This window comes from Nematostella vectensis, chromosome 10 (genome assembly GCF_932526225.1).
Source record: "Nematostella vectensis chromosome 10, jaNemVect1.1, whole genome shotgun sequence".
Taxonomy (NCBI): Eukaryota; Metazoa; Cnidaria; class Anthozoa; order Actiniaria; family Edwardsiidae; genus Nematostella; species Nematostella vectensis.
Genome location: NC_064043.1, coordinates 8186386 through 8206626, shown reverse-complemented (window position 1 = coordinate 8206626; position 20241 = coordinate 8186386). Strand labels below are relative to the sequence as shown.

The 20241-nt window shown below is 39.5% G+C and overlaps 2 protein-coding genes across 6 annotated transcripts in view; both read left to right on the top strand.

The window, feature by feature from the left end:
• LOC116614365 overlaps window positions 1–20241 on the top strand; it is a 43970-nt gene that overhangs the window by 17924 nt on the left and 5805 nt on the right. For all 5 annotated transcript variants that reach the window (XR_007313958.1, XR_007313957.1, XM_048733441.1 and 2 more), the window contains 3 exons: window positions 3829–3890; window positions 16348–16411; window positions 16680–16755. Coding sequence is in view for 3 of the 5 variants with exons in the window: in XM_048733441.1 (XP_048589398.1) it covers window positions 3829–3890; window positions 16348–16411; window positions 16680–16755 (202 nt within the window). In the remaining 2 variants the exon portion in view is untranslated. The remainder of the gene's footprint in view (window positions 1–3828; window positions 3891–16347; window positions 16412–16679; window positions 16756–20241) is intronic.
• On the top strand, window positions 4287–11073 carry LOC5506842 (octopamine receptor). Its single transcript, XM_032375293.2, has one exon. It carries the CDS (start codon window positions 9110–9112, stop codon window positions 10040–10042), a length of 933 nt encoding a protein of 310 aa, XP_032231184.1. The 5' UTR covers window positions 4287–9109; the 3' UTR covers window positions 10043–11073.

The following is a 20241-nucleotide window of genomic DNA, read 5'->3' as shown; positions in this document are numbered from 1 at the left end:
GCTACTGTAATTGAGGATCCATTAACAATATCTATGTACCCAAAATGTTACGATTTTTATCATGCACGTTCTAGTTTGCCGTTGAATCAAGTAATCGGCCGTGTCTATTATATATGGTCAGTCTAACTCGTCAGGACTGTTTATATATATTTTTTTCCGGACCAAATGCCGCACACATTTCATCTCTAGCAGCTGCACATCTAGGGTGCCTCTCCCCTCTGATTCTAAATACCCTACTATAATTCAAGTCAATAGATTCTAATGGCTCGAATTGATTAACGCCCTAATGAAAATAAAAAAAAGCAAGCTCTGGCAAAATCGTACAGAAAATCATTTGAAGCTGCTGGAAAACTACTTGATTTTCAGTAGTTTTTATATAGAGCTCTTGACTAGAAAAAAATGACAAATTGATTTTCGGTATTTTTATATTTTTCTAAAAGCCCTTGAGGTCGGTGGTTTCAAAGACGAATAGACATCGTTTCCAGGTAACCTTTTAACTGACGATTCATCTAAACCGTCATCATGCACAAAACAGGCTCCGTTAATAAGTTAACGGACGTGTTTCTGCATTTTCTATTTGATAATGACAATAAGGATAAACAACGACCTTGACTCTGATTCCAGGAAGATTATTTTTTTATTTGAGCGTGTTGATTGCGTTTCGCGCTGTGTGCGCGCGTGGTATAACTGACGAATGAAGCAAGCGAATTTGCCACAATTTTGTAATATAAGTACCCACGAAATGAGATAAATTTCTAAGGTAAAACCCAAACAAATTCATCTTTTGAAAATAAAGAGTTAGTTTTAGCAAATCAAAACTTCAATGACAAAATGCTAATCATTCAAACAATTATCCTTGCGTTCGCCAACTTCGTAATTTATACTGTAGCTGCCACAGCAATGAATATAAACTTTTTTTATTATCCAAAAGAGATTTGTAAACTCAAATGTTGTGGCATCAGAAAACGAACTCTAATGGCTAACTTTAAATAATAGATCAGACGTTTTGTACTTTTATCTTTTTTTACATACTCTCCATTTTTTTGTCTCATTTTCTCTTCTTACCCTTTTTGTATATCTTCATAGCTACATGTTTTGTCATCTATGTTTTCGTATCTATGCTATATAGCATTGCTTTTTTAATCCTCTCCTTCCTTTTCCATTCCTGCCTATTTTTCTCTCATCTCTAACCCTGCGGGAGAGATGCCTCGTTAGCCTTGGCGGCGACCTTTGATGTTTTTCTAGCTAAAAGTCTAGTGCACTTCCCTCTACCTTGAGACTAGATTATGAAGAGATCTTGATTTGCGCAGCTTCACCTAAACAGCAAGATAATCAAATATACGAAAGAATAGCGGATATCCCAAACTTCCGTCTAAAATTCACTGATCTCCTCTATTAACGAGACAAGGCTGCTCAGCAAGCAGTCTGCAGTTTTAACAATTGGATATGCACTCCCTTGGTTTCCAGCGCAAAGGGCAAGTGCCAGTTGTCAAATGGCAGTCCTGCTAGCGAAAAATACAATGGGTTTTGGGTTTTGTCATATTTTTACTGGAAACAGAATAATATAGATAGATTGTGCGTTTTTTGTTTTACTTATCATTATTATCATTACAAATATTTGATGCTAGCTTTCTCCCTTTGAGACCGCCCGACAACAGTATTATTTCAAATAGAACTGCGATTTGTCAGACTCCCTCCCCCCCCCCCCCTTCTCTCTGTTATCTTGAGGAGTCTTCATTCCCGTAATTCCCCCAAACTCAGGTAACCGTCGGCCGATAAGCAAACAGGCAAATGACTTCAAACAGAGCTCTGGTGTCTGTATTTTAACGATTTGTCGTTAGCTTATATTGATTTAAACTCTCCCATACTTTTTATCTGGGTGATAATTTAAATGCGAATTTTCACACAGATACTTTTAACAGAAAGTGCACTCAGGTGTTTTTATCCTGAGAAATTTCTTGACATGCACACATTTTTTATGGGTAATCATTAAACCTGCAATAATCGTCAGTAGACCTATCTATCCGGCCTACTTTGTACTTATCTCGTACTTGCGTATGTGATTTAAGGATAAGCGGAAGGTGTGTGGAAATAAGGCTAATTGGGGCTCATGAAATCAGATAAAATTCACATCAAATGCTAATTAAGAGAGACCAACTTTGATATCCTGACAATAAAATTTCGAAAACTGTTGGTTCACCTTAGTAAACGATCTTTATATAAACTTTTTTTTTAATCTTCCCCTAATAGTTCCCCTAATATCAGCATGCTGTCTCCTATGTTCTTGCCATAAACCAGCAAAATAATTAATGCGATTGACATACGATTGGCTCGGGAAGCTCACTTTCTCTTTATAGTGATTTTACTTAAATACGTATTTTAAGTGTTTTTATCATTTGGATGCGTATTTTTATTGTTTTTTTTTTTTTATCATTTGGACCCCCCCCCCCCCCCCCCATATTTGCCATTTGGAATCCAATAGGCGAATTCTATAAGCGGCAAGCCTTTATGCGATATTTTGACCGTCCTTTTATTCAGTAAACTTGCCGCAAGTGCTTAAGTTTTCCAGATTGCGCGCTAATATCCGGATTACGCTGATTACAAGTCGCTTCGTTAATATATCTAGCTAGTGCAAAAGCTCTTGTATTGTCGTTATGAATTTTTCTCATAGCCCGCATGATACATCATAGCTTTATAATCGGATTGAATACGCCAACGTAATTGCGTCCTAGTTTTACCACATTTCGTTGGCGCTGTGCTGAAGATGAAAAACAACTTCTGTTGTCGCACGTTTCCAATCTCGATATACCACCCAGAGTCTCTTATCATCCAGCCTTATGGCACACCAATAAACCAGTTAACTCTTAATACGACAAAACTGCCACTCGTCTATGCCAAAGCTCTACAGTACGGACTGACAAACTTGACTTTTGATCGATTAATAGGCTAGCGTCATGTAATGCGCTTTTTGCGCGCCGTGATGTTGACGACTTTGTGTCTGTACCGAGAAAGGCTAAGTGACAAATAGCACTGACCTTTTGCCGCCACAGAGCCGTAGCTATGTCAGCTATTACCTCGAAATATCTGCGCGGAAAATTAACCTTACGAGATATTTTATCTGCGTTTGTAAGGTCAATATAGTTATCTCTTGTTTCGTGTCTTATGTGAAAGGGTATTTGCATTGCCTTAAGATCGTTTGCAATTTGCCATTGTTTTTTTTTTATTTCACTAACTGACGTACGTTAGACGTATCTATTTCTTCATTTTGTTAAAAGCCTGCCATCGCCATATCTCATTTTGTTAACATCTAGCCGTATGCTCTATCAGCTTACATGCAGAATGCTATAAACTGACGTGAACCTGCCGTTGCTTACCTCGCAGATACTATTTGACCCTGTTAACCCTGGATCTATAAACCTCATCTCACATCCTCTCAACTCATCTTGCTTTACTTCAACTCAACTCACATCGCCTTGTCTTTTTTTTCAATAGCTCACCTCAACCTCATTTTACCTTACCTAGACTCACCTCACTTGTTATAACAGCGTACGAAGAATACAATCAAGACACTAAGTAGCTTGTGATAATCTTTCTCCTTGCCTACTTCTTTGAATTTAGAAATTTCCCATTAAAAGACAGTGGGTGTTCGCGGACATTTTCTACCTTTTTGTACGACCCGCTGTTCTTTTTGTATAAACTAAAAGCCTGTTATTTTTCAAATTGCCTTTAGACGATTTTAATTTTACTTTTCTCCCTTTCTACGCTAATAGACCCATGTTCTCCAACTGTCAGCTCAACTCATCGATTATTTTGTGGGTTTTATTTTAGTTGGAGATAACAAAAGACGTAGCAAAGATCCTTGTCGATAGCTCCTGTTGGGAGCATAATGGGTAAGTACATACAGAAAGAGTGCAAGAGCAATGGATACCATATTTGGTTGTAAGGCGCATGCGCGATCATCCGGGAATAACCGGGGAAATTGGCGGGAAAACTTTTTTTTATCATGATGGGTGTGAGAATTATCGTTTTACTACGATGCTAATTAATTGCAGGTTTCTAATTGTTCAAAGACCTAAATGTACGTAAAACAATACGATATAAGCGCTCACAAGGAGAAAAAGAATTATCTTATTGATCGATTTATTAGAATCGATTTATCCATCTCTTTATCAGCGCATAATGTCAAAACAATAAAGAAAAAGAAGCAACGCTTGGTGCGAGCTGGGGCTGGGGGAGGGGAGGGGGGGGTGGTTGTAGAAGGCCCATGAAAAAGAAAAGGAAACATTGGTTTTGTTGGTAAATAACGTTGGCATTTTAACTCGTGTTATGTTGTGCAGAGGCCAGACACGAGTATTTCAAGCGGCGGGCCTTCTGTACTAAACTATGTAATCCCGCTAGTAATTACCAAATTAATCGTGTTGCCAGAAATGGATGAATTTCTAGCGTGACTTCAGGAAGCGTATCAAATCCAAATAACATTTCACTAGCATCCCTGCTGCTTAATAAATGCCATTCCATTCGAGGCTAATTATTAACGGAAATTATAAAATTTTCGGCACCTTTTTAACACACGACTTCACTCTATAGTTTTTACTTTTTATATTTTCTACTAAAAACGAAATTACACCCTGAGACGGTTCTTTTTTCCGTAAAGAAGTATCTCCTCTATTTACAAGGCATTTCCGCCATTATTTAATGAGCACTTATAGGGGGGCTCAAACATTGGCTAATACACTGTCGTATCATGGGGAGGGGCGTGGAGTGGCTCCAATGTATAATATTAATGTTCTCTTTAATTATCTTTTATTGTTTTACGAGGCATTCCACCCTTGAACTTAATTAAAATTTGGGGGGAAAACCAGTATCAGCTTCTTATTTTAGAGTAAGCATAGGATCAGAAAAGAGAATGGCATTAATAGCTCGCAATCTTTATATATCATTGATCGTAAATTCGGCGATAATTTTCGTGTTTTTAAAGATTTATTTTTTCCTTGTGGCGTTTTCTCATGTTTTCAACAAACCGTCTTTGATGGATAGAACAAATTGGAGTTTATTTGTGTCCGTTTAGGATGTTGAAATATGCATCAAAATGACGGGAAAGCGTGAGGCATGACTATAGCATTGCGTTATTTATAGCCTTTCGTCAAGTGGAGAAAATTTTATTATTCCATGTCAAAGCTAATGTCATTGACCTAGTAAATGCTCTCTTGTTAAAGTATAAACTTGAAATACATGTCATATAAAAGACATAGAAAACAGAAATTCTATTTGCAAAATGTCTTTATACTCGTATTCTTGTGAAAAGATATCATTTAAAAGATCCTTTCTTATTCTAGATACAATTTTCAATAATTTTTGATATATGATTTTTTTCCATTAAAATACTCTCAGTTACCTCTCAAATGCGACCACTTGTTAATCGGTCATTCGGCTAAGCGCCAAGGGTGATCGTGCCTCATAGTGGTTCGACTTTATTTCTTTTTCATGTGCTTGCATTCTTGAATCTCAAAGATTGCATGTTTGCTAGTCTCGGCCTCAATACTTTTTGTCTTACTCTTTACCGTGGGTCTTCGCGAAGTCTTGCCCAGTCGAAGCAGCCAGCAGCAAGCGCAATACAATGCTGCGGATGGTCGTTTCCTGTCCCCCTAGGGCCTATGTAATCTATCGCCCTCGTAGAATATAACCAACGGTTACATTGAGCGAACAACAATTGAGTTGTGGCTACTCCTCATAATGGAGTTTTCTTATGTCGACACCTTTACAAAACGGCCACTATTGGGGCTCCTAGGGGTACCCATTGCATATTTATTATGTTGATACCTCTATAAAACGGACAATTTTAGTTAATGGTTTACGTTTGTGACATTAATGGTCGCATGCTGATCACGTTGAAATGTAAAAATTGTTGTTACAACTTTTGTCGTACTACTTTTTTTTCGAAGACATTCATCTTTAAATATAGTCATCAACTCTCTCCCCCGCCCCTCAAAGATCAAATAGTCCGTCTGTAAACGATGTATTTTTTTCACAAGTCTTTTACATTTCCCTATTATTACGTAAATCTTGAATTATCTTTCCCTACTTTAAGTAGGACTTTAAATCAGCACATGTACATTTGTAACCTCGTTCATACAGAAGCTAAGTTCTCTTATTGTCGGTTATTCAATAAAACAACAGTGTTGTTCTCATTACGCGCAGACATATCGCTTCTGCTCCAGGAAATTGAACGCTTCTCTTTCCGTTCTTTTTGACAGTGATTGAGAATGCATCGAACAAAGGGCCAGATATTCCAACCATTCTATTTTTTCGCTAAAAATTACTTCAATTTAAATATGACACTGTTAGGCTGATGTTTTTTTTTTTTTTTTATTCGCCATCTGCATTTGATAGCGTCGGATCATACAGTGTCTCTATAATAGCTTCTTATGAAACAAAGTTTCTGAAAAGCACTTCCATTATGCCCCATAAGTTGTCAGTCTGAGAATATGAATGATATTTCTACCATCTCTGGCATACTAGGCAGTGCCTTTTCTAATACTCAAACTTGATCTATTTTTGCATGGACTGCAGCAATTGCTCGCCCACACCCGTTTAGCGGCAGCACGATCAGAAACACCCGATAAATTCTAGATAAACCATACATATTTTGCGAGTGGGAATATGAACAATATTGGTAACTGCCATCTTTATAATTTCCAGTTAGAATATTATTTTGATCATTGTAATGGAAATGTTGTTCTTTCATTATAGCTGGCATCTTGAGAATGTTTTACAAGCTGAGTCGTATTTTGCATCGTCAGTCTTAGCCTAAGGCGAGGAAGCGAACCCTTTGAACACTTATTCTAAAGTTTGCCCTAATTGCTGCACCATTGAAATCGGTTAAACATGGCGTATATCAATGTCCAGTTATTCCTTTTTTTTACCGCAAGTAAATCTTAAATACTGTTTTAATCCCCATCTAATCCCGTTTGCCAAAAAAACATATTTCCCGCGATAGAATTAGACGTGCTTCTGTCAAATCTTTCTCCGGTAAAAGGCTGTCTAATACGGCTCCTTGAAGGACAGAAAGCGTGAAAACGATTAAGACGAAAAGCTCGTATTGCATTAAAGTTTTCGAGATTCTGAAACGCCATCCTATGTTTCCGGTGTCGGCAGCTGCCTTGCGGTGATTTTAGTCCATGTTTTCGTACGAGGGAGGGGATTAGAATACTCTGGGGACCTAAATGACGTTCTTTCTCAGAAAAACTAAACAAGCCGCGTTTTTTATAATAGTTCTACGTTCCGAAAACTTCCAAATTAAATCAATTAGATGTCTATTTTGTGATAATAACTAGGTGAGAATCCCATTAAATTCCATGTCATTATTTCTGGTAAAGAGATGAGGTTTTTTCCAGCGCTTGCTTGACAATTTGCTAGTTGATGTCCGGATATTGGTTCTTGAGTTCGCCATTAGGGTTTTTTATTTTATTTTATTCACGGCCAACATACAACCACACTAATGTCATCTTTTAACAAGGTAGAAAGTCATGAATATTACCCATTTTAATCGCCCTATCTATAATTGGACATTAGTGGCGATTTAATATGCCAAAGATAAAAAAAAGCGTTATTCTGGAGACAGTTATTAGGAAATTTTGAGTAAAATATGCAATTAGAAGGAAAACAAAATGGACAGTGCGTGACTCTGCCTCTGATTGTGCACTTGTGCATTCGTTCGTATGGTGTACGCGTTCTAAGTGTGTCCTTGGTGACAAACGACCTATCGTGCTTTTTACACTTAGTGTGCGTCTCACCGTGAGTGATCTCCACACCGTGCCCCAGCGACAACAGCTCATCACCTAATAGTCGAGCAAGTCATAGTTTCGCAGCAGTGCTTAATCCTTCACCCAGCGGGTCGAGGGAATGACCAACTGCTAATCACGCATCAATTCGTTTCTTAGCTCCACTATCAATACACGAAATATTTACCCCAGCGTCACTAAAAACACAAAAGTTCAACCGGGCTTTTATTGCTTGTAATCCTCCATAACGTTTTCGATGCGGTATCGTTAGCTCCTGTCACCCATGAACAATTTTTGTTCCTTCTTTTTGCGCGAGAAGCAGTTTCTAGTTAAGGCACTCTTTGCAAGAAAGCCAATCGTTTCTCGAAAGTACGCCCTCTCGACGGGAACTCACATTTTTCCCATTTAATAGGCGTACTGATCTCATTGGATTTACCAGCTTTGTCAGCCGAGCTCCCGAAGATTTTATATCGGACATAGGGCAGTGGCAGACTGAAAGGGCCGACACATTTATTCCTTTTTATCGCTAGCTTGTGACCACATCGGAGCGATGCCATGATAACTCGCAGACTACATGGATTACAGTATTTTCTTAAATAATAGACTATAAATAGAAAAGGGGCTTTATCAATTTGAGATAGTTAGTCCGAACGTGATGAGCATCAGTGATAGCCCCCGGTGATTGCATCATTAATTATGCTTTCCATTTGACATGGCTGAGTAAAGAGCGGAGCGGTGCAATATGCTAATAATGATTGGTACATGATTAAAAAGAACTGAGACTACGTAGACTCGCATACAGCTTATAGCGTCGGTCGTGCTCGGACGTTCTTGTTCACTCGCAGTGCACCACAATAGCGCTGACACAGTCACCACGCATAGATATCAAGATCGTTTAGAGATAAATCCTTCCATACGGTGCAAAGCCTTTTAGTTTATCACTTCTGCGGGGAAGGTGTTGAGCTCTTTTGCTGGATCGTTGCACGACGGCGGCGGAACGGACGAGGGATTACGGAGAGCAGTGCGCGTAAGGGAACACGACCCTTCAACATCCCTGGCGATTTGATAAAGAAAGCAATAATGTTTTTTGTAATTTAGTCGGCTGTCACTTTGCCTCACCTATAACCTCCACTCGATTTACGTCGGAAATCTAATACGCCAGGATTAAATTCCACAAAAATCGCCATTTCGTCTTGTCATCGCGACGGATCACTAGGCTCGCTGGGAAGCAGGAGTGAGTAGCGACCTGCTTGGGATCGCGTACAACTTCCACTCGGGACTAGAGCATTCAACTGACAAGTGGACTGGAGGTTTGTTTAGGCCTAACGATGAACGGCACAGGGACTCTGGAGCTTTCCCCCAAGCCTGAGATAATAGTATTCTCCATCATTAATATGATCTTCAGCGCTGCAGGGACGATTGGAAATACTGTCGTTTGCATCGTGATATTCGCCAACGTCGATCTCCACACTGTCACAAACTACTTCATCTTCAGCCTCTCGATTGCGGATCTGCTAGTGTGCACCGTCGCGCAGCCTATGTACGTAGCGTCTTTGCTCGGCTTCGTGGACGGCCGATTTGTCAGCATAAGAAGGATGTTCGCGTTTGTCTCAGTACTAGCATCAGTGAGTAACCTCTGGGCCGTCACTGTCGATCGTTTTCTTGCAATCTCCTCGCCGCTCAAGTACCCGCGCAGACTTAGCGTTGCGCGCACCAAACTTGTGCTCTTTTTCATATGGACAACCGCCTGGACGTTCGGCGGCGCTGCGGCGTTTTTGCGTATCATGCGACAAGTGGTCCAGTACTACACTATCATCATGATCGCGTGCATTATCCCCATCTATGTGCGAATATTCTACATCGCGCGCAGGCATGCGAAGCTTATAACGCAACAAGTATCGTACTTTAACAGACCGCAGTACGCGGCGGTGAAGATACGCAAAGAACGCGAGAATATCGCGGCCAAGACAGTGGGCACTGTGCTCATCGTGTTTGCGTTTTGTTGGATGCCCCTTGAGATCTTACCGTTCTTCTACAGGATTAATCCCAAGAACGTGCAAAAGATCTTCGTTTACGTGAACACTCTTGCACTTTGCCAGTCGGCTCTTAATCCGTTAATTTACAGTTGGAAAATGGAAAGCTTCAGGCGAAAGGTTAGGAGGGTTCTACGGCTCAGCCTTACCGGGGACAATCAGCACTCCTCGCAAACCAGGAATAACTCGTTACGAACTACGGCTAACGAGGAAACCACAAATGTATGAGCCCCAAACTTAGAGGCCAGGGTTAATAACTATGAACGGAAAGCTTTGAATTCGGTGGGAATATATTTAAGACAGCAAAGCTTTCCGGTTCGCTTTGGTCCACTTTGACTGCTCTTGTATTTGGCTGCCTACCCAGATTCTAGATTTCTATGGCAACAGTAAGCTACGAGAAAAGATTACATAGGAGGTTACATAGGAGCTCAACATCTTGAGAAAAGCTAATAAACAAATGGCTTCACAAAGCAATGGTGGGTAACCCAGGAGTAGGAATACGTAATTGAGAGCGAAAAGTCCAGTGAAGATTTCCGGTGATAACAGCAGCTAAACATCTTGATTATGACTAAGAAACAAATAGCATAGCAAACAAATGTTTGGTGTATTGTGGGTATCATAGAAGGAGGTTCGAGAGGTATGGGAGAGATGATTAGAGCATGGCACTTTCACGCGGAAGCAACAAGCGATAGATGAAATGCAGATACAGCCATAACGTTTAGCTAAGCAAAGAAGGACGGTCGTGATGGCATATCATTGGATAATCGTGTTTACACATTACACTTTACGCTCTTGAAGTCACGCGAGTTTATGGAGTCGGTAGAGCTGTAGTTATCAGATGCACCGGGTGATCCCGGACATGACTGGAGAGCGAAACAAAGGTGTTGCCTACAATTATGCCATAATCAACAATACCACATATAAAACCGCCATTCCCATGGCAATAAATACAGCAGATAGTCAAAACCTTTCACTGTAAATAGAATCTGTCTCCTTAGGTGTTATAAACCAGGGACGGAGAAATATAGTAAGTGCTCCTAGCCTCACTACGCTTCTGTATATAGAAAGGAATTTTCAGTTGACTTCTCGGTTAACCTTCGTATGCTAGTATCACACTGTACAGACGTATCATGTATACACTCCTGCACCTTCAACGCCTGAACTAGAAACACCTAACGGTTTGTATTAATATTTGTACAGTATTCCTTCACGCGTGTCGTATTCAAATCATCAAATAAATCTACTATTCGGAGACAAAATCAGGGTATTTATTATTGTAGTTGCGATAAGGTTGTAATAGGAGCTGCATGCCTTGTTGATAGCGTGCTGCGGTAGACTAGTCTTCACGTGGTCCGTGTGGTAGGTTTATCACGTCCTCCCAAATAACTACCAGCCCCCACTTTACTGACAATACAAGCTTACTTAACGCAACCTGAACCAAATGTCTACTGCGTTCTTTAAACCGTTATCTAACGTTCTAGTCATTAGAGAGGCCATATTCCAAGCACGTCCAAGACGCCATACTGCTCTATTAATAACTTCTGTCAATTCTTTGCGATAAACAATGATAGGGTTAGCCGAACACACACAGTAATGCGTGATATTCTTTATGGACTTATAACTTTTGGGTATGTATTTGATTAAGGTCCATGCGAGCTGAATGCGCATAAGTTTCAGTTTGCACTTTGTTGTGCGTGTAATGATGCGCAATAATAAGGTGGACCCGTATTCGCTGCGTGGCAATGCCCTAAGTACAGTTATAATCGTACCACTTATACCCGCCTAAACACTCGAGAACGCATATACACCTGTTCCATTTCTCGGAATCTTCAGTCTCCTGGAATCAAACGCCGCTTCTGACAATCTAATGTGACATTTTGCTTGTGGTTTGGATGGGTTTCTGCTATTTTTATTTCTTCTATTGTATTGTATTGTATTTTGCCAACATTTTGTCTTGATATGTGCACTTTGTGACCTTTAAAAAGATAGCAAAACCCGAGCTTGGTGCAACGCTTGTCGAATCTGATTCTGCATTTCCTAATCTCGAACAAAGAAGAGTGGCCGCACTCCTGTGGTATCAATGTTGCAACAAAACCTTAGTTATACGATGTACAATGTGATTGTCACAGCCAAGGTGTTTTTGTTACTTTTTCTCTATGTCTAACCATTTTCAGTTAATGTATAACACTTGCTGAAAGTGTATTAAAGCTCGACAACATTGCTTCTTAGCTAAGGGCTGTGCGTGATCGATTCACGTAGCAAACTCTACGGAACCTACCAGAGATACTGACCATTGTATTCCCACAATTGTCATGTTAATTACTGCACAAGAAGGCGGTCGACCTAAACACAAAGCATTCTATTTTTAATATTTTTTTGTGTTTGTTAAGACAAACTAATACATCTCGGATTTTAGTCCCTTTTATGTCGCGCCAGCAAAAAAAATAAACACTGTCAGAGCCGAGATGGACTTATTCTGCAAACCTCATGCTAAAAAAATAGCATCCCAGCAGAGGATCTGAAACGATTTAAAAACAGTTCAAGCAATTCTTGACTTGCAAATACGCCTGTAGCCCATTTCTGCTCTGTTCAGTGCTCATTCAAGAATGTTCCTATCCAAAAAGTGAAGTATAGTATCTGGAGAGATCGATGTACTTGTTATTCCTGACGTGTTTAATAGATCAATTATTATTGTTGTATACATAGTTTCTTAATGAATTATGCTTTTTCTTTTGTTCTTCGCTTGTGTTGTTTCGTAAACTATCATCTAGTGTTATTTATATCACGACAGCGGGATTTATGTGCAAATGCAATAATTGCTCAACTGTGCTTTTTTTGTGGTTAGCACAATGCTCTTTATCACCTCCGTGCCGTTGGGAACCCAAAGAAAGTTTTTGTTTTGTTTCTCGAATGTAGTTTATAATTAAATTAACAGCGGGATGCGAGAGATTTTTAGAGTAAGTACGCAGCTACTTTGTCTCCTATTATCTTTGTTCTACATAGGAGTTCTTTTGTCTCTATTCTTCTCTATCTTTGTGTCGAGGTGCGGGTATTGTCCATATGCCCAATCAAATTGCAGCTTGTAAGAGCTGCTTACTGACCCGATTTTTCTGAATTGCCCCACTTAATCTAGACTTACTCCAAGGAGCTCTCCCAAAGTCACTAAAGAGGTAGTTCTTATTTGCACGTTTCCTTGCTTTAGATATCATACCTGACACATCATGAGCGCAGTGCTCAGTCCACTGGTGGACGGCCTAAAGGCTTTAAAGTCACCAATGTGATCTAATCCACTACTCTTTAGAAACCACTGACATAAAACTCCTTGAACGTAGCCATGAATATGCTCTCGCTATATAAATATTTATACAGGAGAATCAATTATTAAGGGCCCACCCTCGGGACCGAGCACAAAGGCTGCTTTAAGGTTAGACGCTTTAATTATGAGGTTAAGAAATTAAAGGTAACAAATAAAACAATCTCACAGCAAGATTCATCATAGATCACTTCACTTCACTTTATTTCACAGTGCCACCTTGAATCAGCAATATAAATGCATAGCGTAGCCTAGCTAAGCTTACAAAGAGCTTATTAGAGCCTCGAAGGCGGGCGCATTCCTGTGTGTGGAATCTATTTCTTGTGCCAGATTGTTCCAGTCTACTACTGTTCTGATTACGAAACTAGATTTATATACATTTGTACGAGCAAACGGTTGAGAAATATGCTCTAAGTGCATGTGTCTTGACTTGGGTAAGGGCGTTGTAAGGTGCCAAGTCGGTCGGTCAAAGCTGGTCTATTGCTGGTCCGAGGAGCTGCTCAGCAGGCCTTTTATGCCATGTACTAATGCACCCTTACTGTTCTATTGCTCATTCACCATGAGCGGTGTCCATGGATGCTTCCTCTAGCACGTAGGTGAACACATGTGTGTCTTAGAAATACCGTACATTACGTCCCCCTACCCTTTAGAAGAATTAAACATATAAGATGCAATGTCGTTTTAAGTCTACCATTGATGCCTGTCCCCAGTTCACCCGCACCTCCCCCCTCCCCTCCCCCTCACACAGACATATTTAAACACAGAATACAAGGAACTACCAAAGCTTACACCCCCCCCCCCCTATCTAGTTCTTCTTGTCTAACGGCCTTGTTTTTTTAATAGTTTTTTTTTCCTTTTTCGTCTTTTCCTGTTCTTTTTTAGTTTTCCTATTATATGCCACCAATAATAATAAATGCAGTATAGTATTGCAAATGCGAAGGTTAGTCTGAAAGAAGTGAACTGTGTAAACCCAGCAAAAAAGGTAGTCAGTCTGTCTCAAGTAGTTTATTTGTGGTTTGCCCTCCGGAAGCATGGCTAAATCCAGCACCATCACAAGAAAGAGGTGTGGCTACGTTTTTGTTGACTTAGAAATCGAATTCGTAACATGAACCGACCCCGAAATACCATTCCGACTAACTGAAGTGACCACAATCGTGCTTTCTCAAATAGTATGCGGAAGTGGTTGTAAAACAAACGAAGTGAGAGCTTACTTGATACATGCTTAAGCTTGGAAATATATTTCGGGGTGAACACAATTATCTTTAAGGTTAATTATTCTGGCATCGTTCTTGCCATATGACAAACAATTCACTTGAGTAATCGTTCATGACAAACCTATATAAACGCATCAGCCAACAAAGCCGAATAATGACTTCTCTCTACCTTGTGACACAGCAATGATTTCAATCATTTCCTAGTACTTTCTGAGTAATTGCGCCTTGAACAGCCCAGTGCGCACGAGCTTAATTGTATGTTGGTTATATAATCTTGATTAAGACTCAAAGTGGAACAAGCAAGTAACTGTAAGAAACTTTCTATCAAATATCATTAATAAAGTATCAGACTTCAATAAAGGATGGTTATTTTAAAGTTTGCTTGCAAATAAATCTCTGTATTTTCAATAATAAACAATAGCAAAGAAGTGCTTGATCAACATTCTTCAAGGATGATTTAAAAAACAATTTCGTTTTATGTTCATATTATTATCTTTCTGTAATCAATAATTTCTTTTTTCAATCAAGAAATATGTACCGTCGCCTCAGAGCCGTGCAGAGGCCGATAGTCTCTTTAGCGATTTACGAACCGCCACGGAATGCCATTAAGACGAGAAGAAGAAAAACAACCGGATTAGTCGTGCAATGTTCAAGACGAGAAAATCCTCTTATGATGCTGGTATTCTCGATACTGAAACATGCGCTAAAGAACGACTCCACAGACGACGAGGGTCAAGGCACTTTCAGTTCATGCCCCCCCCCCCCCCCCCTACAAAAACCCTGCAAGCGAAGACATTAAAGCTCGATTTTTAACGTGTGCTTAATCGTGTATGTGTTTATCAGTATTCAGTGAAACATTGCTGACAATGGTGTCGTCATGATAATATAGTCATATGATACATCCCATATGGTCCGACGTAACTTTCGACGTTGAGTTTTGCACTCTTCGTGTTCTGTTGTTGTTGTTGAACCTATTCATGGGCATTTTTGGGGGCTCAATATTTTTTACCCGCGCTAAAAATGGGACATCAAGCGATAGAATGATCAGTATCGGAAACATTGTTGATATTGGTCGTTGAGTAAATGTTTAAAAGGCTGGCATTTGAGAAGGGGTATAATACGGGACTGGTATTTTGGGTAGACAATAATTTTCTATTTAGAAATATATTAGTATTTATTCAACTTCTCATCTTTTTATTTATTTTATTTTATTAATTTTTTTGGGGGAGGAGGGGGCTAGTATAGCAGAAAGCAACAAAATGTTGTTTTATTAGTGTCATACGTTCTAAAATGCCAAATCAAAATGTGTCCATGATAATAACCTATTGATCACTTGTGCAATTCTGTTTCTAATACTTTATCGAGTTATTTTTTAATTTCATATACACTGAAATTTAAGAACTCCCTTAAGTACTTAGTACGTAAGTAAGTAAATTGCTGTCTTTCCTCATCATAATAAGTACATTGTTATCTTCTTTGATTTCCTCACCACCATCAGTACAGATGACACATTATTGACATCATTAATTTCATCAACATCAGAACAGATGACACATCGTTGTCACCATCATCATCACCAGTACAGATGACATATTGACATCATTGATTTATCAACATCAGAACAAATGACACATCGTTGTTATCATCATCATCACCAGTACAGATGACATATCCTTGTCGTCATCATCACCAGTACAGATGACACATCTTTGCCGTCATCATCATCACTAGTACAGATGACACATTGACATCACTAATTTATCAACATCAGAACAAATGACACATCGTTGTCATCATCATCATCACCAGTACAGATGACATATCCTTGTCGTCATCATCATCACTAGTACAGATGACATATCACTGTCGTCGTCATCACCAGTACAGATAACACATCACTGTCGTCAATGATTCAGTCACCAGTACATATATACATCGTTGTCATTATAATCACCAGTACAAATGAGTACTACTATCATTGATTTAATCATGCCCTTTGTTTGCAGGTGCGTCTGTGGCTTGTGTGCGCTAGCCCAAGTGGCATTCGAGAAGATTTCCTGCCATCGGGAGGTACTTATCATTCACCTATCTTGCCTGAGATTCGAAAGAAGGGGAGTAGGGTAGGGACAGGACGAAGGAGAAGGCGTAGGAAGAGTAGAAGGACAAAGAGGAGGACAGGTAGAAATAGAGTTTGAGCGGGGGATAGAGATATAAAAAGATAAATCGTTACCGTAAAACATATTACTCTTAGCAAAGCGAGAATTGCGCTTACGGCTATTACCAGGCGTTTGTATGCAAGTATACCCATGTGTTAAACTGATTGCTTTTGTGTTATTAGGTCATGACTTGCTTGCTGCGGCAGGGCAGGTACTACGGTGCCATGAATTACGCAAGCAAGCACTTAAGCCATGCAGGTACACAGATAAACCTTTATTCCTTACTCATTCAAGCACGTACGCCATGCAGGTACACAGATAGACCTTTATTCCTTACCCATTTAAGCACTTACGCCATGCAGGTACACAGATAAACCTTTATTCCTTACCCATTCAAGCACTTACGCCATGCAGGTACACAGATAGACCCTTATTCCTTACCCATTCAAGCACTTACGCCATGCAGGTACACAGATAAACCTTTATTCCTTACCCTTTCAAGCACTTGCGCCATGCAGGTACACAGATAAACCTTTATTCCTTACCCATTCAAGCACTTACGCCATGCAGGTACACAGATAAACCTTTATTCCTTACCCATTCAAGCACGTACGCCATGCAGGTACACAGATAGACCTTTATTCCTTACCCATTCAAGCACTTACGCCATGCAGGTACACAGATAAACCTTTATTCCTTACCCATTCAAGCACTTACGCCATGCAGGTACACAGATAGACCTTTATTCCTTGCGCAAGCAAGCACTTTTACAACGCAGGTACACAGATAAGCCTTTTTTTTATGCAAACAACCACGGTACACACAGATAAACCGTTATTCCTTACCCATTTAAGCACTTTTACAATGTAGGTACACAGAGATAAGCATTTATTCCCTATGCAAACAACTACGGTAAACACGGATAAACCTTTATTCCTTACGCCAGCAAGCACTAACTATCTTTAAGGTTTTTTGCTTATTGGCGAACATGCTCTAATAACTATCTTTAAGAGTTTTTAAACTCTTAACTCCTTTAAAAAGGTCTTAGCTGTTGTTTTTATCGTCATCTTACCCTACATGCCCTCCTAATGAAGAACTTACCACGCCCCCTGTGTGCCCGATCTCCGCTACGCCCTGGGTCCTCGAGGATGAACTAACCACGTACAAAGTTTTTTTTTTTATTATAACATAAAGCTCTTGTAAGTGACAACTTCGGGACTTGATCAAGTGTAAGCTAGTTGCTTAGCACACATTTTATTTTAATATTGAAGTTGGTCGTTTACGGTTAAATGAGATTAAACTTTGCTTAACCTTGGCCGTGTTTCGACTTGTCTTACATGTACCTACAATAAGTGTTGTACAATGAACCAATATCAAGGCGTACCCCTCGCCCTTTCTCAGGTCACTTTGTTCTATTCCTAAGTAATGATAACAGATCCTCGTCTGTAGCTGATTTCACCTTGGTCGCACCATGACTGGCTATATTTAACTATAGTCTTGATTTTACAATGAACCAATATCAAGGCGTACCCCTCGATATGTATTTTTGTCTATAACTTGTTTCATCTAGGACGAATGGCTATATTTAACGAAAGAAACATTATTTCGTGATTTTGGAAAAAAAAACATATAAAAGCATATCCTTGCCTAATACGGGTCACCGTGTTTCGGTAATGACTATGTATTTTTGTCTATAATTTGTTATGCCTTAGGTGCCAACGACGGGCTATATTTGTTTCATGAAGTCGCGTTTTCACATACTCGAGACATATACGATTTCTCGCTGAGAGACGAAATACACAGTACTCAAGTTAGTCGCCTTCAAATGCTCTGCAATGGCTAGTGTTTACAGCTACGATATGCATTTCTTTACCTCCAGTGATAACGATTTAGCTTATCTGGTGCTTGAGCCGATTATAGAATGAGAACAAATAGCTGAACATGAGAAACAAATGGTAAATGCGAGCTTATCCTTGGTTGTCTGATTACCTCAGCATATCTTAGCTTGAGTGGATACTGTTAACCTTGCCGAGTAGAAGCGACGCGTCCATAAGAGTACTAGTAATTGCTAAACTTGTCGGTATGTGCGAGTCATCTGCTTCGATCTATTCATAATATTGGTTGACCCCTGAATGACAATAAAATTTAACGCCATTCTCATATTTTTCATACTTGTCACGCGACACGACTAAACCTTTTTTTTTTGCGTTTTGCTTGTCGCGACTTTTTTTAATATGAAAGGTAGGATAATATGTCAACTGTAAACACTATACTTTCTGGTTGACGCAAGTATCGACATTGATTAATTGCTTTAGCATTTTTACAGCATTCCATCTTATAATCCGGTCCGTAATTGGACAGACTGGAGTAGGGAAAGGTCTTATACTCACTCGGTGGGTTCGTATAAATAGTTACGTTGAACAGGGGCGTCTCATGGCCAAGCACTGCCCTGTCAACTCGAGGACAAACGTGGCGTCTCACTGCATATCCATACATCAATGCCCATTGAGCTTATCACCCAGGAAAACTAAGTACTCTTGAAACCTATGCTATCTGTCTGGACCTTTAAACTTTGCTAATTTTCTTATCATAAGCTGTGAGCGTTATAATGGTCTCATTATTCACGTAGGAGTCATTACATGTCACTGAATTAAACTTAAACACATCACTGAATTAAAAATACAGTACTTTTTAACTCGGATAACTCAAACTCCCCGTTAACTGGAACAGAGGTCGATTTTCCTTGCATTTGGACCTATTTCTCGGTCCTTTTTACTCAGACAACTCGAACTCAAACCAAAATAACTCGAAAACCACGCTTACTCGAACGATTTTTCTTTTCCTCAAGCCATATTCCACCTTGTTAACTCGACCTTTATTTTTGTTACCCCTCAAAACTAGAAATTGCCCGATTTCCATTCATATCTCGGTTGTTTGAATCATTTATGGACAACAATACTTTGCTGGTGACTTATATGAAATACTGTATACCCTGGGTAGGTACCAGGTGTCGCCGCGGCTATTTTGGAGTGATGTCTGAAACCCAGAGTAATAAAAATATGAAAGTGGTCCTTTTTAATTGATACCCATAAAGCACTGCGGGTTAAGGCACATGGGTCTTTGCCATATTTTTCATTTATACCCTAAAACATACCGATTATAAATGAAAGGAGATGTCGAATGAACAATTTGTCAACTATATGAAAACATCATATCCATATCAAAAAACATATCATCAAATGCGCCCATGTTAAGAGAATCAAAGGGACACGGACGGGCGTAGACTGGGATACCTCGCCAATCTCTCAATTGCTGATTTGCGTTTTTAGTCCTTAAAAGAAACAGCAAGCACTCCTATACGCAAACTTGGAGACCCCTCAAAGACAAATTTATTCCGTGTTTATAGACTTTGTAGGGTGGACAGCTATCCTGGTTTTGTCATACCACTTTGTAGCTTTTCTGACCAGAGCCTTTCTAAGCTGGAGTAAAGGCCCGAATCTTGTCGTAAAATCCCTATTTCTGTCATTATGACTGTTTTATTAAAGACGGAAATACCGTGTTAAGGGTCGTAGAAAGACGTGCTTAAGACGTTAACACTTCGAGCAAATAGCTGTCAAAATAAAGAGATTGTTGTTTAGACATGCTTTTTCAATAAATTTGCGACAAATTTGTCGCAAATTCCATTGAGACAAATGATTTTATAAGTACTTGTATGCTCGCTCTCGTATTGTATATCGTTCATTC